The sequence below is a fragment of the Scomber japonicus genome, chromosome 4 (assembly GCF_027409825.1).
Source record: "Scomber japonicus isolate fScoJap1 chromosome 4, fScoJap1.pri, whole genome shotgun sequence".
NCBI classification, from domain to species: Eukaryota; Metazoa; Chordata; class Actinopteri; order Scombriformes; family Scombridae; genus Scomber; species Scomber japonicus.
Genome location: NC_070581.1, coordinates 694,784 through 720,931, shown reverse-complemented (window position 1 = coordinate 720,931; position 26,148 = coordinate 694,784). Strand labels below are relative to the sequence as shown.

Here is a 26,148-nt window from a genome sequence, read left to right as displayed (position 1 = left end):
CTCCAGCTGTGTAATGGTCCACCTCTGAATCATTTTAGTTTCAGTAGTGGATTGACAGAAAGAAGCTGTTTCACACTGCTGACAACAATCCAAACCAGATCCAAAGCTAAGATAAAAAAAAAAAAAGAAAAGGAAAAAAAGAAGAGCCCTAGATGCAACTTTTTTCTTGAGTTTTTTTTCTAGCTGATTTGGTTATAAAAAGTCACCTGTTATATATGATCATTCCCAATCATCTTAAAAAGTAGCTAATTGTGTTATTTTCTAATGTACTTTTTTTGTTGTTGTTTAAATGTGCACAAAGAAAAATATGCTTCTTAAAACAAAGCTCACACTGAAGTGTTAAAAATGGCATCTGTGACCATCACCTATCAAAAGTTGATAGTAGTCATTCTTCTGGCAAACGTTTTCCACGCTTGATTTCCTCAGAAATTGAAAGTTGCACTTAGTAACGGGTTGCAAACACCTCCACATAAGGGTTAGGGTTACTGTATAACCCTGGTCGAAACAAATGCTTAGTGTGTTAACCACGAATCAGCTTAAAGCTAAATACATATTCCGCCTCGTGCATTCATATTCACCTTTCCAGAAACTCCAAAAAGTGTCAACTAGTAAAGAAAATGAGTCTGCTGTCTGAGCATAAACACAGAGAGGACGTGCAGGAATCGTTTGCCACTGAGCAGAAACAGTTTCAGATGATGAACAGATGAGCTAACACACAGCAGGCACTCACTTCTCAACTGAACTGGATTATCAGAGGGAACGATAACGAGGATGGACTTCTGTGTGAAGGTTATTACAGCAGGAAGTCACATTTTATTAGATGAGTCATCGAGTGAGATATTCAGTATATAACACAATAAAACTTTTCCTCAGATGAGTTTCACTGACATATTCAAATAGTTTAATTACATGCACCCAGTTACTGTTATAACGTGTATAAAGACATCTCATATACAGAAAAAAGAACAGAAAGTGCAGGCCATTTGATAAAGTCCCCAAAACACAGGTTACCTAATAAGGTTAATAATAATTGCAGAACTTTCTAGAGGAAATTGACATTCGAAAAGGACTCAGGGCTTCCGCTCGGTGGCATTCTATGTGTGAGATGACCTTTGACAACACAGAAAATAACCTCAGAACAAGATGTTTACACCTTAGAATGTCATACAGCATGTTACTGGGCTTCCCCCCGCTCACTGCTTTTAATGCTTCCTCTTCAAAATTGCATTGGTGTACCATTTGAGGTTGTTGATACTGAAAATTACTGACATGATGAGTATACACAGAACAATCATTCTGACACCAGGAAATAATAATTGTCAAGAGTTTCAAATAAAAAATGAGACATTTATTGTCAAAAAGCATCAATTCTCATAATGCTTAATAAAGCTTAGCATACAGCTTCCACTACTTTTTTTAACTGAAAGCTTAACGACAGTGTTTGGAGTGAATTTTTAGACCTCATTGTTAAAGTAGTGTATATTACCAGCTCATCACTAATAGTGCAAGTGAATTGTGTTACTTGTATGTATTAAAAATGCAGAGCACACAGATAGTGATAGCTGATGTAGCTGCTTAAGCAGTGCTGTCATCACTGATTAATAGCTGTGATGTGTTAACACAGTGACAGGGCAGGGCAGAAGATAAGCAGTCAGATGATCAGACATGTTTTAACCTCTTAATCCCTAGGAATCGATCAGATATGCTAGTTTACTAGCCAAGCTTCTCCTGAACACAAAAGTATGTCATGTGTCTATGTCTCTGACTGTTTAAATGCACTGTGATGTGTTTACTTATGGAGAGACGGTCTTGCCTCGGCCGATGGGGGCTCTAGTGATGAACAGTTTAAAGGACGGAAAACAACTTGAGTCTTTAATCTTTATTTAATGAGGTAGTCTTACTGAGATCAATATCTCTTCTGCAAGAGATATGAGTACAGCTGGAAAGACAGAAATGATTACAGAGCCAGTATCACGTCTGTAATGATGTTTAAATTCATCACATAGAATGAGACTTTCATGTTTTATTTTTCTTCATAATTCATAACATGTGTATGTGTATGTTAAAAAAGGACTGAAGGGCAGTCTGTCCAAGATCACTTTTTACTGGTGTGGTATTAAGAGTGAGCCAGATCTGGGATCTGCTCTGACGTTCGTCTACATGTAAATGTAGATTTACATGTGAGGAAATATGTGATCTAGTGAAGCAGCTTTAGAAACAACAGTGAGAGTGTGTAGTTCTCTCTTGTTACAGTGATGAACGAGATATATTTTCTCTCCTGTAATGAAAGGCAGGGCCCAGTGGTAAACTGCATCAGGCTTTTTCGAGATGAAGGCAGCAAATTATATCTACATACTCAAGCACAGACATGATGGACTATGTGTGGTTTTCTGTCCTCAAGAGAAAAACATGAGCAACTCATTTTCATAGGACGGAACAATCTCAATTTCACTACCATTGTATTGGCGGCAGGGAGATGTGAGATAAAGGCATGTGTTCATTTTGTCGAATTAGCGGAAGGTCTCTGAAGAACATTAAAGGCACACATGGCTTGAATTGGAGAAGAGAGTATGAACAATACTGTATTATCAGCATAGCTAGAGCAAGACAGGTAAGATGTCAGTTATGACTTTATGACTGCATGTGTGTGTCATTGAGACCTATGAGTTGTATCACTTATCAGTTCATTTAATATGGTTGTTGTAGTAGATGATAATTGTTGTGACCTCATGGTAGCGATGGTGATTTATCTTAAGCTAGTTAGCATACTTTGCTAGACTCTGCACCTGATAGCTTGAGTGTCTGAATGCCCATTCTCTACGTTTGTATTAATTAGTGCATTGTTTACATGTCAGGGTAGATACACTGTGATAAGATTATGCAATGAATAGCGTTTTAAGATTTAGTGCATATACAGTATGATGCTGTATGATAGCTTGAATAATATTATTAGAACCATACACGTATAAGCTCACCCATGTTTTAAGCTGTTCCTCAAGTTCATTAAAGTCTTAAAGGGAGAAAAATCTTCTGTGTCCCTGTTTTAATAGATCAGAACAATCAGAACTAGCCCTACAGAAGAGATTTATACAGTTCTTTGCATTAACATATCCCATAAAACAGATGGCTAGTGCTAAGAAAGTAAAAGTCACGTGGTTTCTCTTAGTAACTGATCTCTGGGGAACACAGGAACATTACTCTTAACAAGTCAGTCATACTGAATTGGAAGAGAAAGTGTAGCTAACTGCAACTGTTTTGTTAGTGGGTATGAGTATGATACCTATACTCATCTGTCAGTTTGCCATGGAGACCTGGGGCTGTTTTGCTTGATAGGTATTGTAGAATAAAGTGACGCTGTGGAAATCCTGGCCTCTGACGGCTAGCTAGCTTTCCCAAAGCTCCTGCAAACTACTTACTGTCAGCTACCACCACACGACTGCAAGCACACAGTTTCTGTCATACAGATTGCCTCACTTTCAGTTTTACCCTTATTTTCTGTTTAGATCATCTGGATAAACTGTTGGCTTGTTTCCAATAATGTCTGATCATCTGACTGGTCTTACACATCTTCTCTCAGGTGTCCAAGCTTGCACACCCAGGGACCCTGCATGGCCCTCGCAAGTGCAAAAAAGAGAAAAGCAATTTGATTGGGAAAGTCCCGTTACTAACGCACTGCCGTACAGATCCAGCAGCGCACAACACTCACCGCATGTGCTTTTCACTGGTACTTTAAACACAGAAAAAACCACAAAACTTGAAAGTTCGTGACAAACAAGACAAAGGTGATTGGTTTATTGGTTAATAAGGTTTCAGAGGAAAGCACACCCAATGAAACAGGACACCTTTTTACCATATTTAGACAACAGATGGAATTATTGTATGAAGCGAAAGCTGACGTCGCCTCAAGCCTCAAAAAGACGAATTTCTTAGAAATAATTGAACTTTCACCACAGAACATTAATGGCACCGGTATAAGTCAACGTCTAATGACACAAATTCTCATCCCCACCCTGGGCTGAATCAGCAGAGTAAGCCTCCACATCCACACCTTTAGTGGAGGAAGGAGTGAATCACTGGCACATCGACAATATGATTTTCACTCTGAATCATTCAGTGAGAGGGTAACATCCTTTACTGTATAACATGCACAGCTCCAAGAACCTCGTCAGCAAAAGCAAAAGATAATTGTCGCCTCATCATTGCTGTGACATATTGCGGGATCAGAAAGTCAAAAGCTTTTCTCACACTGTCAATATTCACACGAGAACACAGTTGGAAGATCGTGCTGCACGTGCAAAAATGATGAACTGTTTCCAGCACGCATCCGAAATCCGTTATGTTTGATTGCAAACTGAAGCTATTTAAAGGAAGCGCTTACAAGTTTAAAATGGGCTTCATTAGTGAGCCGTGACATTGCTGCCACCTGCCTGGTTAAAAACGTTTACAGTATCTCCAAAATTGTCAGACATTGATAAAAAATGGGCTCACATTCAACTTAAGTGAATAGAACGAGGGATAAACAGACAGGATCATTTTGACACAGATGGGAATAATAAGTCACTTTAAAAGGTAAAATTCTTTCTTTTTCGCAGTTAGTTTTATTTAGCTACTACTAATTTGACTATGTTTTGACGAAATACAACTGGATTTGACCTGTTTTATGGTTCTGTTGAGGCAAATCAGAGCAACGAAGTTAGTAACGGTGGTGGATTTAGATTTGGGCGACATGGGCATCTTGCCTGGAGTGGCATGGGGCGCATGCACCAACAGCAAAACAAACAAAGAAACCATCGGTTTTCAATCACTTTTTGGTACGTCATGTCTCTTTATAATGTAACCATGTAGGTCAAGTAACCCTCGTTCTAGCTTGGGAACTAGAACGAGGGCCCTGCTGAGAAGATCTCACAGCAGCAGTAGGAGATGAAGAGAGGGGGAGAGGGGCAGGTGCACGTTGACCTCAGGTCGCTATACTGAAAGCCTGATGTAGGAGGAGCGCAGAGAATCTAGCGCACCTACTTTTGTATGGTAGGCTACTGATGCAAAAATCTAAATGAGTCACACTTCTAAACAAACCACAATTTATAAGTTTGTTGTTCTATTTGTGTGATATAGGATTTGTGCAATTTACTTTTATTCCTGTTTTTTATTAGCAGTATATTATAATTCATGACAATTTGATTCTTTATTTCATTTATATGTGTATTTATATTTACATACTAGAATTGTTTCCAGGGCGCCATACAAGCTGGAAGCACCACTGGTTAGTAACTTGTTACAGGATCTTTTCAATAGTTAAAAAAACTGGCTTCTTTTTCTGACATGAATTTCGATGTGTTTTGTAGTCTTACGCCCGTCCACACTCACAACACATGAATGACCACTTAATCCAGGCAGCAGTTACATTTCCACCTAAATGTATTCAACAAAACCATTTATACATTGCTGTCAGTAGAGTGACAGACCACACTGCTACTCTAAAAAACAACATGACAAAATTTCATTTTAGACATTTTTTGTATATATACTGTATATATATAATTGTATTCATATGTTACAATACTTTTGTAAACCTAATACCTTGGTAAAGCCATTTGAAGCACAAAAGCAATTTGTCCACAAAAGTAAAGGAATGTTTTCACATTAAATTTGAAACATTTCTAAAATTAGAATTCAGGTTTTTTTGACTAAATGATGTGTTGACACAGTGCTGTAGGCTGACATTGTGCCCAATATCGCAGAAAACAGAGATTGTTCTGAACATTTTGATACGAAGCACTTTATTTATTTCAAGTGCCTTTTAAAGGGCAAATTTAAGAAAATATATAATATTGAACTACACACACACACACACACACACACGCACACACACACACACACACACACACACACACACACACACACACACACACACACACACGCACGCACGCACACACACACACACACACACACACACACACGCACACACACACACACACACACACACACACACACACACACGCACACACACACCCCTCGGAGACCTCTGAGGATACCTGGCCAACACATTGGTCCCTTTGACAAACTCTTCTTCTCTCTTCTTCTTCTTTTGTTAACAGAAAACTTTACAGTGAGGTGTTGAGATGTTATGTGTGTATTCGCCTGTGCTGTACTGCAGTGGTCCTAAAAGTCTGTTAAAAAATCTAAATGAATTGATATGGATTCATCAGAACAACAAGAATGTTTAGAAATAGTTTAGTTACTTTGGTGAACCAACCTACCAACAGCTACACTCACAATGAACATGAATTAAAATGTTCCACAGCGGATTGAATGTCTGCAAACTGATTTAAATGCAGAAATCAATCTGGAAGGCAGGGGGACAAAAAGAGAGAAGTCATTCTCATTAAAAACCAATGTTGCTTCTCCTCATTTGATGAGAAATAGCAATAGTGAGAACTGTAACGCTGATGGAGACAAACTGAACAAATAGATGTTTACCAGAGAGCACAGCAGCGTTACTGATGTAAGAACACGTGGAGCGAGCAGACTAAACATGCACGCAGATGGAAAAAAAGCGGTTATTTTCTGTGCATAAAGCAAACTGAACTTTAGCTCAGAAACAACCTGTTCTTTTTTTTCTTATTGTTGTTGCTCTGGTACAAAACATTCATTTTCCTACAAACTTTTTTTTTTTTTCAGGTTGTCAGAGCAACATTTGGAAAGTTTTTTTTTGTGTGTGTGTGTTTTGATTTGCTGAAGGACAATCATGGTCTGCTCCGTCTCCTGCTGCCAGTATAAATGCTGAGTAGATAGATGACAGCTCTGATGTGAGAGTCTGCTGTCACCAGGTGAGTCTGAGCCTACCTTCACTCTACTGTCAGCACTAACTGCTGCTAAGACACCTTGATCCAAATAGATTCCTATTACATTTTTATAGTTTTTTTCTTTTAAACAACTGAGCTAAATCTAATCCTAAATCTGCACATTTTACTGCTCTTTTTTTCTTCATTTATTAGTTTTTTTGTTATTTTTTAAAACTTTTTTTCATGTGTTTCCAACCTGAAATCTCTCTGATTGTGAGCTCTGTCTGTCATTCTTTTCTTTTTTTTTTATTTAAATTTGCTAAAAAACATATTTCCTGTGGAATAACTCCCCCTCTGTGTCGTTTTAAAGTATCTCCCTTGAAGAAAAGGAAGACAGAGGCAAGCAGGAGTTTGTGCACGGCGGCAACACGGTAAGCGCTCGTCTTACTTTCACACCTCCAACTAGAACTGGGATCATTACTGAGTGATTAGCTCACACTGAAGAGATGAGACTTATATGTGTGGGATTATATTAATTGAGAGCAGAATAAGGTCTGTGCTGGTTTGTGTGTGTGTGTGTGTGTGTGTGTGTGTGTGTGTGTGTGTGTGTGTGTGTGTGTGTGTGTGAGAGAATGTGGTTTACAGGTCACACATATCCTAATATTTCAAATCATTCATTAACATAATGCACAAAAACAACAACGCCTTGTTCGGTTAAGGGAACCAAAACTCTATATTGATATGATATTTAAATCATGATCTCATTGTTTTCTGCTTCATTAAAAGGTGATTAATGATTCTAAACTCTTGCTGAATAGCTTCACGCATGTTAGCAGATTTTTTTGATCAAAAAGTTCGGATTAAATTTCAGCAGCAGAGCTAAAATTCTTTCACACATTCACACCCAAATGATCATGTAGCTCTATTTAAATAAGCAGAGTATTATTAAGTTGATCTATATGCTTAGGGACACTTTAGATATTATTCATCTTGTGAGAACACCCAAATTAAAGCAGGAGAGGGTGATGTTACATTTTGTGAATGCAGTAAAAAATCTTTAATTGAGATCGAATGGTATTTTATACAATGCAAAATAACATATGTAAATATGCTCTACTGTATATTTTTATATCTGTAAGGATGTTGGTAAGGAATATCCAGCATAGCAGAATCATCGGCGTCCACTTTGACTCTGATTTTCCTCATGTTTAAAAAGACAGGAAGGAGTCACATGATACATACGAGGGACAGGAAAGCATAAATTATATATAAACACATTTTTTCTTGTGCATTACAACAGAATTATGGGATTCTGTTCCCCTCCAAACTTATTCTAATGATGTGGTTGAACTGGTCACAGCTGGTGATGACAGATGTTTTGTTTTAAGCCACAAATACTGTAAAGTCTTTACTTCACTAAATTCAACTAAATAGCTCTGAAGCTTTCTTTTTTTTCAAATGCTCCATTAATGAAATCATGAGTATTCTAACATATTTGAATTTTTAAAAGCTTGCGTGTTCATATAAGAGCGAGGACATCCTGATGTCCCGCCCAGAGCAAGGTGAGAAAACTGATATTAATTTCCATCTCTACATCTCTATGTGCAGTGTGTATGTAGCTTAGCTTAGCTTCCACGAAGACTGGAAGCAAAAGGAAACTGCAACTCGAGCGATTTATATTAAGATTGTATTTCTTTGAATCTGGAGCCGCTCGTGCATTTTCTGGTGCACGACAGCATAAGATGCCATGAGTGAAATGCTGCTTTTTAAAAGTGAGAAAAACAACAGAGACAGATCAACCAGCAGGAACGGTTTTGTTTCTCTTTTACACTCAACACGTACAGCTCGTTACACTTTGTCGACCAAAAATCAACCTAAAGACGTCATAGCGTACGTTTGTTCTACAGCTAGGTGAAATACTCAATCCCTTTCTTGATGCGACCGTGTGAGCTATCTGAATGTTAAAAGTGCCTCATAGGAACATAAGAACAGCTGTGTACAGATGTGTGTATTCCTGTGCAGACTGTGTAACACCTCAGGAAGCTTCTCTAAAAGTTTGCAGCCATCTTCTGAGCACAGAGCAGGAAATGGGTCTGCAGAGGTAAACAGCAGCCCATCACCACTAAAGAAGCAGACATTCACCTCTCTAGTTCTAGTATCCTGCTAAAACCTCCAAACACAACACTTTCACATCTCCCAGCAGCAGTGAACTTCTCGCTCTACATTCCTATTGTGTCATATTAATAGTAGTAGTAGTAATGTGTTTATTGGGACCATGAGCGGTGTTAAACATACATTTTTAAAATTTGACGTTTTGTAGCAGAGTTAGATTATTGCTCGTTTTCTTCTGTAGTCCCTTCAGTAGGTCAACATTAACCCTTACATACTGTTCAGGGTCTCATTTGACCCATTTTTACATTAGAGAGAAGAAAAAGACACCTTCAAAACTCTAACCCTAAACCCAATCCTCCTCATGTAATTCAGAATATACACAATCAAAATATTTCAACTTTCTAAAAATGTTTTTGTGCAGCTGATACACTTTTTTTGTCGAGTGTTTGACTGGTATTTATTCATAAATACTGTTGATTCACTTGTGGTATCATTTATTGAAAGCATTATGTTCTTCACTTGTTATGTAACATCGGATCATTCAATCGTGTGATTATAAATATTTTTTCGCCATCAACAAAAAATGTAAAAACTAAAAGAATACACTCTCTCATTAAGGATTAACTACCAGTTTATTAATGACTGATGAGGTATTAATGAGGTGCAGAAATGATGTATAGAGATTAATTTGGAGTTATACTGTTATACGCCTGAATACACGGTCGCACATACAGTTGGAATAAAATATTTTATACCTCTTTCCATGAAATGATTGTGAAAATGTGATTTATTCTTGATTTATTCTTGATAGATAAAGTGTATATATTCTCAAAATTGTATTGATTGATCTCATTGCACCTGGTCAAAGGTGATTATTGATGTGTATAAATAGAAAATAAAAAGAGGAATGTGTCTGAAAACAAAATTATTCCAACTTTATGAACAGCATGTAATTAAAACACAATAACAAACAGTACAAAGCAACAAAAAACCCCCCACACAGGACACATACAAAATACAAATCTACACACAATAGCACATCACATACAATATATATAGTCAGTGGTTACAGAGCAGGCTTTTTAATTTGGTTTTAAATGTAGTAGTGACAGTATTATTCACTTTTCGTGTTTGAAACCAAAAGTGGTGTGTACATCTCAATGAAAGAGAAATTCAAGTGGAAAACTGTAAATCTGATAGAAGCTCGACAAGGCTGTGTGGTCACACAGCCTTTAAATGAAATCCCCGAAACTCAGATATGTCTCACCGCCATTTGTAAATCCACATTTAAACATTTAGAGCATCAGAACTGCAGCTGACAGCTGTGAATCACTGCTCAAAAACACAGTGATGTTTGCCCGTTAAGATACACTATGATAGCAGGGAGAGGTTTAAGTACATTTACTTAAACCTCTAAGTACTGTTTTTAACCCTTTATTGGGCCAATAACTGTATTTGGTAACCTCTGTAAACATCCAAAATAGCCCCCTCCCCCCCACCTCTCTGTAAGGTAACTATGTAGTTTTTATATATACCGTAGACTTGGATGTTTTACCCTAGACCAGCGAGGAACCATATATAGTAACTTCATTGACCTTGATTTGCAACATAACAATGAAAAGTGTAATATCTCCCAATAACTCCCAATGCTCCTCTACATTTATTCAATTCAATTCAATTCAATGCCTTTATTGTCATTGCACAGCAGTCCAATGGAATTGTGTGATCTCTGTAGATGATACACATTAAAACAGCAACAGACAATAAACATAAACCAGCAAACAATGACACACATAAAATACACTATGGGTAGAAAAAGAGAATATAAAAATGGCAGTAATGAATAAATGAATATAAATACAGATGCAGTGATAAATCAGAGCAGCAGTTCAGACTTAATTGCATGGTTGGCTCAGCTGAGGTGCATACACAGTACACACTAATGCAAATTTATAGTTATATAGTAACTAACAGCTTTAGTTACTTTTCAGATTCAAATCTTAGGACGATGCAGCATTATTTAAGATGAAACCAGCTGTTCCTAAACTTCACATTACAATGTCAAGATGAGAAAAAAAGTTCTCGACAATCAATCCAAATGTATGTATTATAACTTATGTATTGTATTTCATTCTTACACAATCTATTATCTGACATTCTCAGATTTATCTTATGACTCTCCTCAAGATCAAATAATAACCACAACGATTCATCAGTATTAATAACGTACTTTATGAAATATATATAATATCATCATAGCCTGACAACTTCTTTTACTTTTAATGCTTTAAGTAAATGTAGCTGCTGATACATTTTAAATGCAAGACTTTTTCACACCAGCATTGTGTCAGACTGTTCAAATACCCTATCCCATATCCATATCCATATCCCTTTCTTTCTGTTTAGTGCTTATCAGTGAACGTTAGCATTCTAACACATCAAACTTGGATGATGAACATTATAAAAATTAATGCAGTCAGCAAGTTAGCATTATCACTGTGAGAATGTACAGAATGTACAAATGCACAGCTGTATACAGATGTATCTGATGTAATAATGTAGCTAATGAACTTTCCCCCTGTCCCAGCTTGCGTGTGAACGGCCTGTTTCTCAATCTCACCTTAATTTAAGCCTTGAAAATCATTGAGGTTTCCTTTATTTGCGATGATGTCGAGAGGACGATACTATTAAAAAAAACACTGAGGTAAAGTGGTTTGAGATCATTGTCTTGAATTGTGCAGGGGAAGCGAGAGTGTTGATCTGGAGGATGTGTTGAAGATAATTTCATGTGTTTGGTCCATAAAACCAAAGGTAGACAGTTAGCAGAGCAAGTATGGTAGAGTCCTGTGGTGAAGTCTAGTATGGATGTTATATAAGAACCCTAACCCTAACCCTCTCTATACTGATCTCTTTATGGGCTGACTACACTTTAAGAGATACAGTACACATTGTGATATTAGCCAGACTGATTGGGTTTCGTAGGTTTAGTGTTGGTGCGTTGTCTTGGCAACAATCCTACATGTAACTACCGTAATGAATCTTTCTGCCGAACCTCAAGGGACAAGTAAGTAAAAAAACACTGTCCGTCAACACGGAGAGGCAACTGAAAGGACGGTAACGTCGGAAGATAATCACTAACTCATAACTTCAAACTGAAATCAAGAATACATTTGTAGAATGGGGACTGTCCTCCATCACTTACAGCATAGTCTATGAAGGCTGTGTGGTATTTGTAATGATTATAGTGACCAAGAATGAAACAAACCTACTCTGTCATTGGTGATACCTAACTACATCTCAGCAATAGAGCAAAATCTCTCATGGTAGACAAAGTTCAGTTGTCTCATATTCCATATAATTATCTATTATCATATAATCCTTCAGAATGAAGCAACCTCACCATTACAGACATGAGCTGTACAGTAGAAGTAGATTTACTTGTACGCTGTGTTGTCTGATGTCTCAAGGCATTAGTGTTGATAGCTTGCCATGTCAGAGGGGATGTAGTATGCAGTATTATAGTGATGTAGTATGCAGTATTACAGTAAAAGTACTGCAGTATTATGAGTGATGTAGTATGCAGTATTACAGTAAAAGTACTGCAGTATTATGGGTGATGTAGTATGCAGTATTACAGTAAAAATAGTGCAGTATTATGGGTGATGTAGTATGCAGTATTACAGTAAAAGTACTGCAGTATTATGAGTGATGTAGTATGCAGTATTACAGTAAAAGTACTGCAGTATTATGAGTGATGTAGTATGCAGTATTACAGTAAAAGTACTGCAGTATTATGAGTGATGTAGTATGCAGTATTACAGTAAAAGTAGTGCAGTATTATGGGTGATGTAGTATGCAGTATTACAGTAAAAGTAGTGCAGTATTATGGGTGATGTAGTATGCAGTATTACAGTAAAAGTAGTGTAGTATTATGAGTGATGAAGTATGCAGTATTGCAGTATTATGAGTGATGTGGTATGCAGTATTGCAGTAAAAGTACTGCAGTATTATGAGTAATGTAGTATGCAGTATTACAGTAAAAGTAGTGCAGTATTATGGTGATGTAGTATGCAGTATTACAGTAAAAGTACTGCAGTATTATGAGTGATGTAATATTCAGTATTACAGTAAAAGTAGTGATATATTATTATATATGACATCATTAGATTATTAATAGTGAAGCATCAGCGTTAGAGCAGCATGTTACTGTTGTAGCTGCTGGAGGTGGAGCTAGTTTATACTACTTTATATACAGTTAGCTAGTTTATACTACTTTATATACAGTTAGCTAGTTTATACTACTTTATATACAGTTAGCTAGTTTACACTACTTTATATACAGTTAGCTAGTTTACACTACTTTATATACAGTTAGCTAGTTTATACTACTTTATATACAGTTAGCTAGTTTACACTACTTTATATACAGTTAGCTAGTTTATACTACTTTATATACAGTTAGCTAGTTTATACTACTTTATATACAGTTAGCTAGTTTACACTACTTTATATACAGTTAGCTAGTTTATACTACTTTATATACAGTTAGCTAGTTTATACTACTTTATATACAGTTAGCTAGTTTACACTACTTTATATACAGTTAGCTAGTTTATACTACTTTATATACAGTTAGCTAGTTTATACTACTTTATATAGGCCTACAGTTAGCTGGTTTACACTACTTTATATACAGTTAGCTAGTTTATACTACTTTATATACAGTTAGCTAGTTTACACTACTTTATATACAGTTAGCTAGTTTATACTACTTTATGTACAGTTAGCTAGTTTATACTACTTTATATACAGTTAGCTAGTTTACACTACTTTATATACAGTTAGCTAGTTTATACTACTTTATGTACAGTTAGCTAGTTTATACTACTTTATATACAGTTAGCTAGTTTACACTACTTTATATACAGTTAGCTAGTTTATACTACTTTATATACAGTTAGCTAGTTTATACTACTTTATATACAGTTAGTTGGTTTACACTACTTTATATAGGCTACAGTTAGCTAGTTTACACTACTTTATATACAGTTAGCTAGTTTACACTACTTTATATACAGTTAGCTAGTTTATACTACTTTATATACATTTAGCTAGTTTATACTACTTTATATACAGTTAGCTAGTTTACACTTCTTTACATACAGTTAGCTAGTTTATACTACTTTATATACAGTTAGCTAGTTTAGTCCAGTGGTTCCCAACCTAGGGTTGGGGCCCCTCCAAAGGGTCAGCAGATAAATGTGAGGGCTGGTGAGATGATTAATGGGAGAGGAAAGAAGAAGAAACAAAGTTCTGATACACAAATGTGTTTCCAGGTTTTGGACTTTTTCTCTAATCTTTAATTTTTGCTTGAAATGAAAGCATGTGAGAAGTTTAGAGGGAAAAATCAGTATTTGGTGGAGCTGTTAACAACTTATAGACATCTGAAATGTGAGCTGACTACACACTGTTTTTTGGTTTCATGTTTAACAATGTGTTAAAGATAAAACCTTCTTATATTAACCATTATGTCAAATCTACATCTGACAAATATCTAAAACCGTCAGATGAACGTAGTGGAGTACTTGAGTAAATGTACTTAGTTACTTTCCACCTCTGGTAAAGTAGGCGTGCTTGTTGGATTGTTTGAAAAGATTTTCAGCGACACTTCCGTTGGAAATATGAGGGTTCAGGTGCTGTTTGAAGATCTTTTTATGCATTCTGACACCTTTAATGTTCACCTTTTATGATGTATGACACATTCTTCTTCACAACAGTAACACAAGTTTGAAAAGTAGAAAAAAAGACATTTTCAGATCCACTGCAGTCAGGATGAATGAAGCTAATAACAACTGTGGCTGTCAATCATTCTTTTAGGTCCATTACCTCAAAATCATAATATCATTATTCTCCCCAGATAAACCATGACATTGATTTTATGTTTCTTTGTTCTTCTTTATAAAAGCAGTATTGAAATGTAAAAATAATAATAATTGTACTTAAGTACAGAATTTAAGTTCCTCCAATGTAATGCTATACTTTAATGCTATTTTACTTTTTTTTTTACTTTTCTGATCAGCATTTTATACATAAAATATGATCAGTTTATAAAATATGCATTTTTATTCATTTGACATTAACATTTAACACTAGATTTACCTTGACAACATTCAGAATTGAGTTAGTTGTTAAAAGTCTAGTAATATACATAAATATTATATATGATAACCAGAACAAACTGAGCCATTTTGCATAAGTACTTTTACTTTTAATACTTTAAAGATGCAGTGTGTATAATTTCGTAACAAAAAGTATTTTTAATTTCACAATAACGGGGCTAAAATAATGAGATACCTACTTTTCTTTTTGGCCTATTCTCTGTTTTCATCTGTTTCTGTCTGCTCAATAAAACTAAATTTAAGCAATATTCTAATTTCAGCATTAAAATGTGTTACTCACCGCTAAATGCCAGTAAATCCTGCTGCCAATACTTCTGTACTGTAACTTCAGTTAGATTTTAAATGCAGGACTTCTACATGTAATGGAGTATGATTTCATTGTGGTATTGTGACTTTTACTGACGTAAAAGATCTGAACACTTCTTTCCCCACTGTGACTGTCCCTATGTCACTCATCTAATGATCTCATGAAGATATTATGCTCTATCTTGTAATCTTTCTTTCTTCAGAAGATAAGCGAAGGTGTCGTGACAATAACATTCTGTGTAGGCCCACTTCCTTTTCCTCCATTTATTTGAAGTATGTGCAGTTTTGATTTTGGTTTCTTGACAACATCCAAATAATTAATGTAATTAATAAGATACAACACATCAGAATTTCTCAGTTCTGGAGTAATGTCAACATTAATCTATCAAAGATGGAGACTGACATTAAGTTACAAGATTTATTTTCAGCTGCAGTGTTTCAAAAAGATTTATCTGACTTCAAAATAATTAGTTATTTAGATTCAAAATAGAAGATAAAATCAGTAGAACATACGGATTACACATTATGCCCTGCGTATTCAATTTAATTAAGTTCAGTTTTAAATATTCAGCTGAATTTTTGTGTATATTAAGATTTTATAACCGCAAGCACAAACTCGGATTAGCCAAATTCAGACTGACTCGTTGGCACGTACATCTACCCACATATTTAACACACACACACACACACACACACACACACACACACACACATTCTTCAGCAGCCTGCAGCCCTGCTTCCTGGACTCTGGTAATACATCAAGATTCAATACTTTCCTACCTAAAAAGTTGTTTTTATATGTCATTTAAGTTTTTGAAGTGTTCAACAACAGATAAATGACAGAAAATATGACATGATAATATCTTTTTATTTGAATGATTAAGCACTGAACACTTGGTTGAGTCATTTTAGATCAAATATCTGAAAACGTCTCCTACACACAAGTATCAGTGTGATTGGGATGTGTGATGTGAGATATGGAAGTATGTGAGTAATGAACCCACACATTTATAGTACCCGAATGAGGCATCTGTGCAACTTTCCACACTGTAATGTGGCTGATTACAATAAACAGGAAATACTTCTCCTAACCTATGTGTGGCTGACAGATGTTGACTCACAGAAACACCAACCAAATATCAACCATCGTGTAGAATCACTTCCAGTGCGAGTAGCGTTGTGACCAAAGATCTCCTCTTTTCTCACAGGTTAGATAAAGATGATGAGGAAAGCCAGAATCAGAGGTGACAGGTAGAAGCCACGAACATTTTTGAGCGCTCTCACTTTCTTCTGAATTCCTGTCTGTGGGTGTGCATTTGCGTGTTGTCAGCTGTTTGGTTGATTGTACAGAGTGTGCTTCCCTCCAGCCGTAAAGACATGTCTGATATGAAATGACACTGCTGTTACATAAGGTGTAATGTAATGTAAAAGTGATGGCTCTTTATTACTTTCTTAGAGAGATATATCATGTTCCATTAGAGCTTCTGAGTGCACCCATCACATTGTGACTACATAAGACTAACCAATACTGGAGGAAATGAACCTAAAGTATACAGGGGGTGGAATGCGGGGGCTGTCAGTCTCACTAGAAAGTAAAAAATGTCAGGATGTAAAGAGAGAGCAAACTGCTGTGGTGATGATCCTTTGAAAAAAAGATGTAAACATTTCTTTCATTGTTACATTCATTACATGAAATAGTCTGAAGTTCAACAGTATGAGAAATATGCCCGTTTGTTTCATTTTCAGAGTGAGATGTGATAGATTTTGCTCTCATGTCTTTTGTATAGAGCTGGAGTCTAGATGGGGTTAGCCCACTTAGCTCACCTGGCTCAGTCCAAAAGCTCCAAATTGCACCCACCACCACAATTCTACTGCTCATTGATTAACACGATGTAACCATGTTTCTGAAGCAGTGGTTCCTAAGCTTTTTATTTTTTAGGCCATGGCTCCGCTTCATAAGAAATATCGTGTCATGAAACTCCTCCTCACTGCTGGAAGACTCACAACAAATCGTGTTGTGTTACTATGACAACCATGATTGAGGCATTACTGCATATTTAGCATTTTTAATACAGTGATTTGAATATTTTTATTCAACTGCATGATGAATGTAGAATGATATGAAGAACTTTGTCGTCACTGTGGCCCTATCTCAAGGTATCCCAGGGTGCTGTGGCCCCCACTTTGGAAGCTGTTGTACTAAAGGGTACTAACAAATAACATATTATGTTGTTTAATTTGTCTTTTACTTTTACTCAAGCAAAGGATCCTAATTCAAAACAGTCATTTTTTCCAGTGGGACGTTCAGGGAGGGCAGTGAGTGTTTGGCATATACTGAACATATATATGGACAGTGTTTTGGCACTTTACTATGAGTACATAATCAGCTGTGAATAAGGATAAATCCCTCGGCAGAGATGGTATCCCACCAGAATTGTATTTATTGTCATGTGATCACTGTCTTCCAACTCAAATATTGCTACTTTCTTTGTTATAGAAAGAAAATGATTCTTTAAATTGTGTAAAGCAGTCTTTCTCTGAAACGTAGACACCAAGGTTTATAATAAAGTCCCTCCACTAGATTGGAGTTAATACATGCAGATCAAACTGGATACTATATGTCCACTCTAGCATAACATTAAAAAAAGCAACACTATGACTAACCAGACCTTAACCACAGCGTTATTATCACATCAGAAAACATTATTATTGTTCAACAGTGATGTGTGGCGGTTTTGGGAAAACACAGACACATAATGTTCTCATGCAAATGACTGCTGATGGGGGCCTCAGATAAGCCAACGCGTCTATGTGTCATTCTGGAGTCACATGGTTAAACAACATATTAGGTCTATATTAAGACTTGTTGATATGAGATCTTCTACAGCAAACCCACTGCTTCTGTTTTGACTAGCTGTCCTTGGTTTAGTCCTTTTAAAAGCTCAAAGACATGGCTGCCTCTGACATTCTTTTTTGTTTGCTGTCGCTCTGGAACCTGTGCCTCAGACTGTCTGCCAATTCATCATGCTACATATTATTGCTATTTAAGTTTATCTTATGTCTGGATTTAAAATGAAATGGCCAAAATCCATATTGAAGCCAATTTAAAGAGTACAGTCTAGACCTGCTCTATGTGTGCCTTGAGATGACTTTTGTTGTGATTTGGCGCTATACAAATAAAGATTGATTGATTGATTGATTGATTGATTGATTGATTGATTGATTATTTCAACATTCAGAATCTTACATCTCTTAAAGATCTTGAGCTGAAGTTAATGAAACACATTAAATATTAGGGTAATGGTGTTTTTTTCAACCCTACATAGCCATTTAAAATGAAATAAGTCACACACACAGGGTCAATTAGCTGTGTTCTTGCACATCTATTTTTATATGTATAAATATATATATATATATACATCACTGGTGTGACTATGTACTGTAGCCGATCAAAGCAAGACATGCTGCTGACCCATGTTAAATTCTGTTTTAAGACATAAAACAATTCATCAAATTCACCAAAAAAATTAAATACAAATTAATTAATATGACAGCTTTGTGCAACTGATACAAACAGAGTATCCCATACTGAAACACTACTCCAGGGACAATATAATCACATTTGGAAAAAAACCATCCAGGACCTTCGACAAACATTCCCAGTGGTTACAGGTGGTGTAGTACCATGCTGCACAAAAGTGGAGCAGCTTCATCTCCCACTCATTGTGCGAGACGAGACTGCTCTGTTGATGCTATCAGGGTGTGTGTGTGTGTGTGTGTGTGTGTGTGTGTTTTGTGTGTGCCAGGGCCTCCTGACAGACATGTTGTGGTTGCTCACAGGTGCATTGCTTGCTCTGGTGCAGGAAAGTCTTCACATTTAAATGTTTCAACCACTGAAGAGTTTAATGTGTTCAGTAAATTCTGGATTGTTCATCGCTCTTCCATTGTTCTCTTAAGCTAATAATCAGTTTTCATCACCAAAGTAACAAGAAGCTACCTGTACATGTTATGGACCATGGTGGAGATATTTCCCCTTGATATTAGTTAACTGGAAGTATAAATTAGCATAAAATTGTTACAATAATAATGTACCTGCCTGCACTGCAAATGTTACTTTCCACCTCCCTGCTGCAGGGACAAATTCTACATGGAATTCAAGAGAAATGCCACGTAATTTGAATGAATCCTCCGACATAATGAGACATCACATACTCATTTATTGCCTTCTCGTCTAGATCTAGAAGATCATCTCTCATCTCTGTGATTGTATCAGAAGATTAGTTGAGCTCAGCAGAATCAGATTTACCCTGAATTGTTTTATGTGTGGGTGACTCTATATCCACGATATAGTGCCCTGGAAAACAATGTGTTGCATTTTACATATATAAAAATGACTACGCCTGACAATGATGATTACAAAGAATCCAAAATCTCAGTTTACTGCTCATAGGTGTGTCGGTTAAATATGGAGGAATGAATGAATGAATGAAGAAGGGAGTAATATTTTTCTCCTAGATGTATCACACTGCCCTTCTGATATTATGTGTATTTTTGTAGTGTGGATGTGATGAGTTGTACATATGGGGTTTAACAGTTCATACTTTCAGTCTCTCCTCAAAGGCATTAACATGAAAAGTGAAAAAGCGAGCGTGAGAAGTTCAAACCCTGTCAACGTTTTTCTCTCCACACCTGCCAATCACTGTGTAATGTGAACATTTGTTGGATTGTCAGCTTTTGAAAATCTTGTCAGACCCCCCCACACACACCTGATGTGGTAAAGGGTTTTAAGGCTATGTTAAGACAAGCGCTCCTTTTGAGTACAGAGGCCTTGTATACTGTATTGGCAGGACTCAAAGACCCTTTGACTAGGGTTTACTGACTGTCCCTCCATCAAAATTCAAAACCAGTGTAACCAAGTGATGTGGAAAGTTGTAAAGTGGCTTTAAAAGAGATGCTTGCTGTATAAACACAGTGTACGACCTTATAGCACCTATAGAATAACGTATGATTTGTTTTTTTGTTTTCTCAGTGTTGGACCAGTATGGACAGCATGAAGCAGAAGCAGCAGAGACCATCAGTGCTGCGTCAGGTTTCCCTAATGACCTCCAGACAACAACGTGGTACGGTCCTCATGAAAGTCATTTTTGTGTGTACTGACATTTTAAGCTATTTTTTTCCAGTGTGCAAAACATGACTGGTGTACACATTTTGCAACTGGGCTTTAGAGACACCACAGTGTTTTATGGTGTTTTATCTGGTACTTACCAACCTAGAATTCAACTTGTAGCTGATGTCCTTTGCTGTGTCTCAAATCACATACTTCTGTTAGTACACTTTTGTGTACACTGTGTACACTGTGTACACTATGCACTTACTTGTGTAGTGCGCAAATATCAACAGGTTAGCATTGTCTCAAATCAAACAGGGCCATTGCGCACTTGCTGGAAATGAGCTAGTTAGCATGCTAGTGTTAGCATTCGTGTTATCATTTCAGTATCAAATCATTACAGACTGCTAAATTAACCCAAGAAACCTACTGATGGCTTATGTGACAACAGTATAGCAGTGCTTAGTGATAAAAACACATGTATAATTTACATTTGTATAATGCAGCGATGTTCACCATAGTTACAACGTCCTCGGCCGCCATTAGTCCCTCTCTTTCTGCTACATAGCCAAGATGGCAACCGTTGAGGGTGAGAAGTGTACATAGGAAATAAGGACTCAACTTTTTGACCGTTTTGAGTGTGAAGTGTGAATGCACTTATGACCTCAAAATATTATGTGTAAGTACAGAAGTACAAGATTTGAGACACACCACTTGTTATTATTGCTTATGGAGAAAAGTTCCTGAAGCTACATTTCAGCAGCTTTCATGAGATGGCACCAAATCAAGTACTTCCAGGGCTGTTACACACAATTGGGCAAGTAGATGTGTCATCATATGTCAACTACAACATACACAACAACATAGCAGTAACCACCATGTCACCATTTCACTTCCATGGGTACCCTGGTGAGAACTTTTGAAACTTTCGTAATGCTGAAAACTGGATAGCATATTTTGGATAGTGACATATGTTTTAGATGTGTTGTCTTTTCAGTGATGTATATTTGTAACACTTGCGGTTTTAATAACACAGTGGAAAAGCCTCCAACATTCTCAAAGGTTCAGGTTGTAGGAAGCTCCAGGTTACAGATCTTTAAGTCTCCGAAATGGAAAAAACAACCTTAGATTACCCAAAAGCCCTATGTTGTTAAATCTATAGTCTTAGTAGTGGCAGCTTCTTATATCTGCATGTATTTGAAACAGACCTCAAACCTAAATCAATACTCATTTTCTCCACTCTGAAGAAAACAGCACATCTCATGCCAACGCCATCTGCAAGGAGGAGGCAAATGCGACCCGGTCCTCTTCACCACACATGGGCTCCTCTCCCAGCCAAAGCCACCACTTGCTGCCCTCGAGGAGAGATGGTCCAAAGCAGAGCTCCATAGAGGCCAGGCTTCATGATAGGTGACTGAATGACTTATTATGCTAAAAATATGTTGAAATGAAAAACTGAAATATGTTTGCATACTGGAATTAAGTTTAAATGACTGCAGATTGTATCCTGGTGGAACAGTGGTCCAGTTATTTGGAAAACTAAAGGGGGCACGGCATCCATCCAGTGTACATGTTTTATGGGTTTGGACAAGGAGACTCATGACTGTAGTTTGGGATATCTTGTGAGGTGGTGTTTTGTTAGTACGGTACTGGTGTTGCTACTATGAGTTGCGATATTCGCAGCAGGACTCCGCCTGGCTTGATTGACAGGTGGAATGGTGCTGTGTCAGCACTAATGATTATGTGGATGCTGCACCAGGCTTTAGCAGTGAAGAAGGAGCTGAGCCCAACGGCCAACTTCTGTTACGTTTATAAATTTTACAATTGTTGACCTCAACAGCCAACTTGCACACAGCCCTCAACAACATAGAAGTCGTTCGGCTCTTACCAATGGTTCATGATATCACTGAGATATTTCTGTTCTGTTCCCTCCAGCATTTCAGAGGGCACCAGTGCTCTGTTTGTGAGTGGCCTCTGCCGCTGGCCTGGCTGTGATGCAGCGTCTGAAGATTTCCCGAGTTTCTTAAAGTAAGTACAGTGATGAACCCTTCTTTCACTGAATTAATCGTTCATGTGTTGTTGGGAATGATTATTTTTAAACTGCCATGAGCTATAGATGACTGAGGAACCACTATTAAACTGTGATCAGTTATATAATGTAATAAAGATGTACCATATATGAAACAATAATTAATTAAATGTATACCAAGTAGTGTTTTTGTTGCTGATCTACAGCAAGTATGTATATTTTTCTATAGTTATATAGATATGAGATTTTGTTTTGTTCTCAGACAGTTAAATTATATTTTAAAGTCAGATCAGTTCTGAAGGTGTAATCAGGGTCTCCTGGCATAATTCTGAATTTCATTGTCTTAAAAATTAACATTTACACAGTATTGTTTATGGGTTTGTAATGTTCTGAGATTTTCCCAGGAGGTTTTCAATAATGACGTTTCTAATAAGTATAAATGTAATTAGGTTATAATAACTTACTAGGAATTTCTTAGGTAATTATTCACCTGTAAAATAAAGTACCAAACCAGTAGGCCTACCAGTGCCAGCTATTTTACATTTAATTCATGGAAAATGTTGCACATACGTTTGAGTATACAGTATACAGTGAAAAGCTGTACACTGTATACTGTACTCTCTTATTAGTTGTATGCTCATAATAGAGAAACACTTGAGTAGCAATCCTTCAAATCTTTCAGTAAAATCCTAAAATGATTCACAGGAGAAGAAAACAAGCTCTAAAATACTCACAGAAAGCCAGTGTAAAGAGGTCACAACTGGATCATATGATGTTTTTTCCATAGTTTCTGTAGATGTTTTTCCTTTAACCTTGATCTATTCTGTCTTCTAGGCATCTTCATTCTGAACACAGTCATGGTGAAAGAAGCATTGCTCAGTGGAGGATCCAGCAGGATATTGTTCAGTGCATGGAGAGTCAGGTGAGGTCTAGAAAAACCTCAACTGTCTAATCCACCATGAATATTCTAATAACGAATAATGGCTGTCTTCTCCAAACACTAAACAATGGCTTTTAAGACTTCTGTTACTTTGTATATAATGTGGGCAAGAAACAATCAGTATAAAAAGCAGTTGAATAGTAAAAATGAAGAATAAGTAGCAGCAGAGATTGCATAAAGTGTTTCTACAGTGTAAACAACAGTTTTGGGGTTTAAGGTTCGTTACATGCTTGGACTATTTCATGGTGAACAGCTGGGTGCAGTAACTGTGTGCAGCTTCCTGAAGTCTTGTCATCAAAGCATGTACAGAGAACAAATCTAAAGACTATGCTCGCTCACTGTATCTGACGAGATGCTGCACAAACATGCTGGGTGGAGGAATAAGTTGTTCCAGGTGGTGCAGCTATGTACTTTAACCTGGTCTGTACTGAACACACTGACACTGAACATCTATGCAGTGATTTTCCAAAATGTTGAACTATATAACTTGAAGAATAACAGGTTCTGTGTGTATAGGCAGCTTTGAGCATTACTATTACTATTTATTAGTAGAATGTACAGTATATACGTTTGTTAGTTAGTTCCTTATATGAGCCATCACACTGTAACAGTACACTATGAAGCTAGTACAACAGAAACTAACTTTAACTAACTACTAACTTTATTAACTCAAGTCTCAAGTTGAAGAATTTGGTGTAAATCAAACATAGGCATTCTCTCTTTTTTTTCTTTTTTTTTTAGCTCATCCTCGAAAAACAGAAACTCATTGCGATGCAACTCCATCTGCGCCTCTCTGAACACAAATACACTGATTTGGTAGGTTAACCATGATCCCACTCAACTTCTTTTTCATTTGTTTCATCTAGCTTAACGTTTTTTTTTTCCCTTTTTGACCAAACTTAAACATTTATCATTATGCTTGAATCTTTTCAGCCTGTAGAAAAATCAAATGAAACTGTGTTCATGTCCCCCTCCATCACTCCATGCAGAAGGCAGCTGCTGATTGGCCATACAGCCTTCCTCTGTTCCTGCCCCAGGCACCTGTAGCAGAGGGAGACAGAGTGCAACAGTGGGGCATTAAACATCTGGAGGAGTTGACCCAGCATGGCTTCAGAGCTGCTGCTTCTTCCCACATTCTGCCAGGTAACACTGTCATGGCTTGTTTGAAGGGTGAGCTTTCACATACAGTTCATATCAACCAGCAGCAACCCATTTAGATTTTACCAGGACCTCTGACATCTCTATAGCATTTAAACACAAGATAACACTTCTTTTGGAAGATAAAATTCGGCATCAGGGTGGAAATTTAATGTTTGTTGCTGTTAATTAAAATTTAAGATAAAATTTGTGGTTCATGTTTTTATTGTACAACATCAGCCTCTGTGCACTATAGGCCCCTTGTACAGACCTCACCACACATGTTAATGCAATGGATGAAAAGGGTATTATTAGAAGTATCTGCTCACTAGATTTTGCAGTAGGAGAGAAAGATTCTTCTTCTTCTTCTTCTTCTTCTTATTATTATTATTATTGGGCATTAAGTTTTTTTCTCCAGTAATCTGATCAATTGAATCAGTTTTCTAATAATCTGTAATCTCAGTCTTTAAACTGTAATAGTCTGTCTATATGTCCTGTTTATACAGATTCTGAGTTGCCTGAACATTGTACTCTCCATACTGTCCTCACATGCTCTCAAAACACGTCTGTGCTGCTGAATTTGTCCCTATAGTTTCCTGCCAGCATGCTGTGGTGTTCGCAGACATGTAGCTCAATAGATCTGCTTAATAATCCTAATCTGATGGAAGTATCATGGTTGTTGTACAGATTTGGTTCCCAGTATGGAGTGTTACAAATACAATAACATCAGGCCTCCCTACACCTATGCCTACCTGATAAGATGGGTGAGTTTTTAAATGATTTATTGGTGATAAAAATGTATATTTATTTAATGTGAATTTCTCTGTTCATTATTTCTAATTGTGTCTGATTGTCTGCAGTCTATTCTGGAGTCTCCAGACAAACAGCGCACTCTGAATGAGATTTACAACTGGTTCACTACCATGTTCTTCTTCTTCAGACACAACACTGCCACCTGGAAGGTTTGAACTGCTCATCTTAAACATTTACTCTTCAATGATATGTATCATTACACTGTTGCAGCCTTATGGGAGATGCCGCAATTTTTTTAAAGGCACAGACACAGTTTATTTGATTAACACAGGCTAATAGGTTACAACTTGAATCACATCGCATTTAAGTTTGGTGAACTTACAATTAACTCACTAACTTACTAGTCAAAAGTAGCATAGCTGCTGAGGCGGTTATTCTATAGAGCCCCTGATTCACTGTGTGTCTGTTGTTTTTTCGCAATTAAGTTAATTGCACGTTTAGGAATTTGATCCTCTAGTACCTTAAAGAGGACCTGTAGCATTATCTGATTTCATGGTTCTTTAATGAGAGGAATAGTGTCATTACATGCTACATGACTGTGATATTTTTCTAATGGAATGTCATCTTTCTACGTTGCTAGCCAAACTCTTATAGAGATATATTTCTTCAATCATTGAGAGAAATGTTTAAGATCTTCTTCAGACTTCTATGTCTCCACACAGTCACTCTTTATTGAATAATCTAGTATCTATGAATATGCAAATAGTTTTATTTACAAAGGTTTAAGTGCTGGACACAAGATG

The 26,148-nt window shown here is 36.8% G+C and overlaps 1 protein-coding gene across 1 annotated transcript in view; it reads left to right on the top strand.

Moving 5' to 3' along the window:
• Positions 1 to 26,148, top strand: part of foxp3b (forkhead box P3b) — a 30,640-nt gene that overhangs the window by 3,119 nt on the left and 1,373 nt on the right. The window contains exons 2-11 of the mRNA XM_053317169.1: positions 2,072 to 2,162; positions 7,153 to 7,213; positions 20,409 to 20,499; positions 21,734 to 21,896; positions 22,422 to 22,514; positions 23,350 to 23,437; positions 24,197 to 24,271; positions 24,445 to 24,598; positions 25,280 to 25,356; positions 25,453 to 25,554. Coding sequence (XP_053173144.1) covers positions 2,072 to 2,162; positions 7,153 to 7,213; positions 20,409 to 20,499; positions 21,734 to 21,896; positions 22,422 to 22,514; positions 23,350 to 23,437; positions 24,197 to 24,271; positions 24,445 to 24,598; positions 25,280 to 25,356; positions 25,453 to 25,554 — 995 coding nt within the window. The remainder of the gene's footprint in view (positions 1 to 2,071; positions 2,163 to 7,152; positions 7,214 to 20,408; positions 20,500 to 21,733; positions 21,897 to 22,421; positions 22,515 to 23,349; positions 23,438 to 24,196; positions 24,272 to 24,444; positions 24,599 to 25,279; positions 25,357 to 25,452; positions 25,555 to 26,148) is intronic.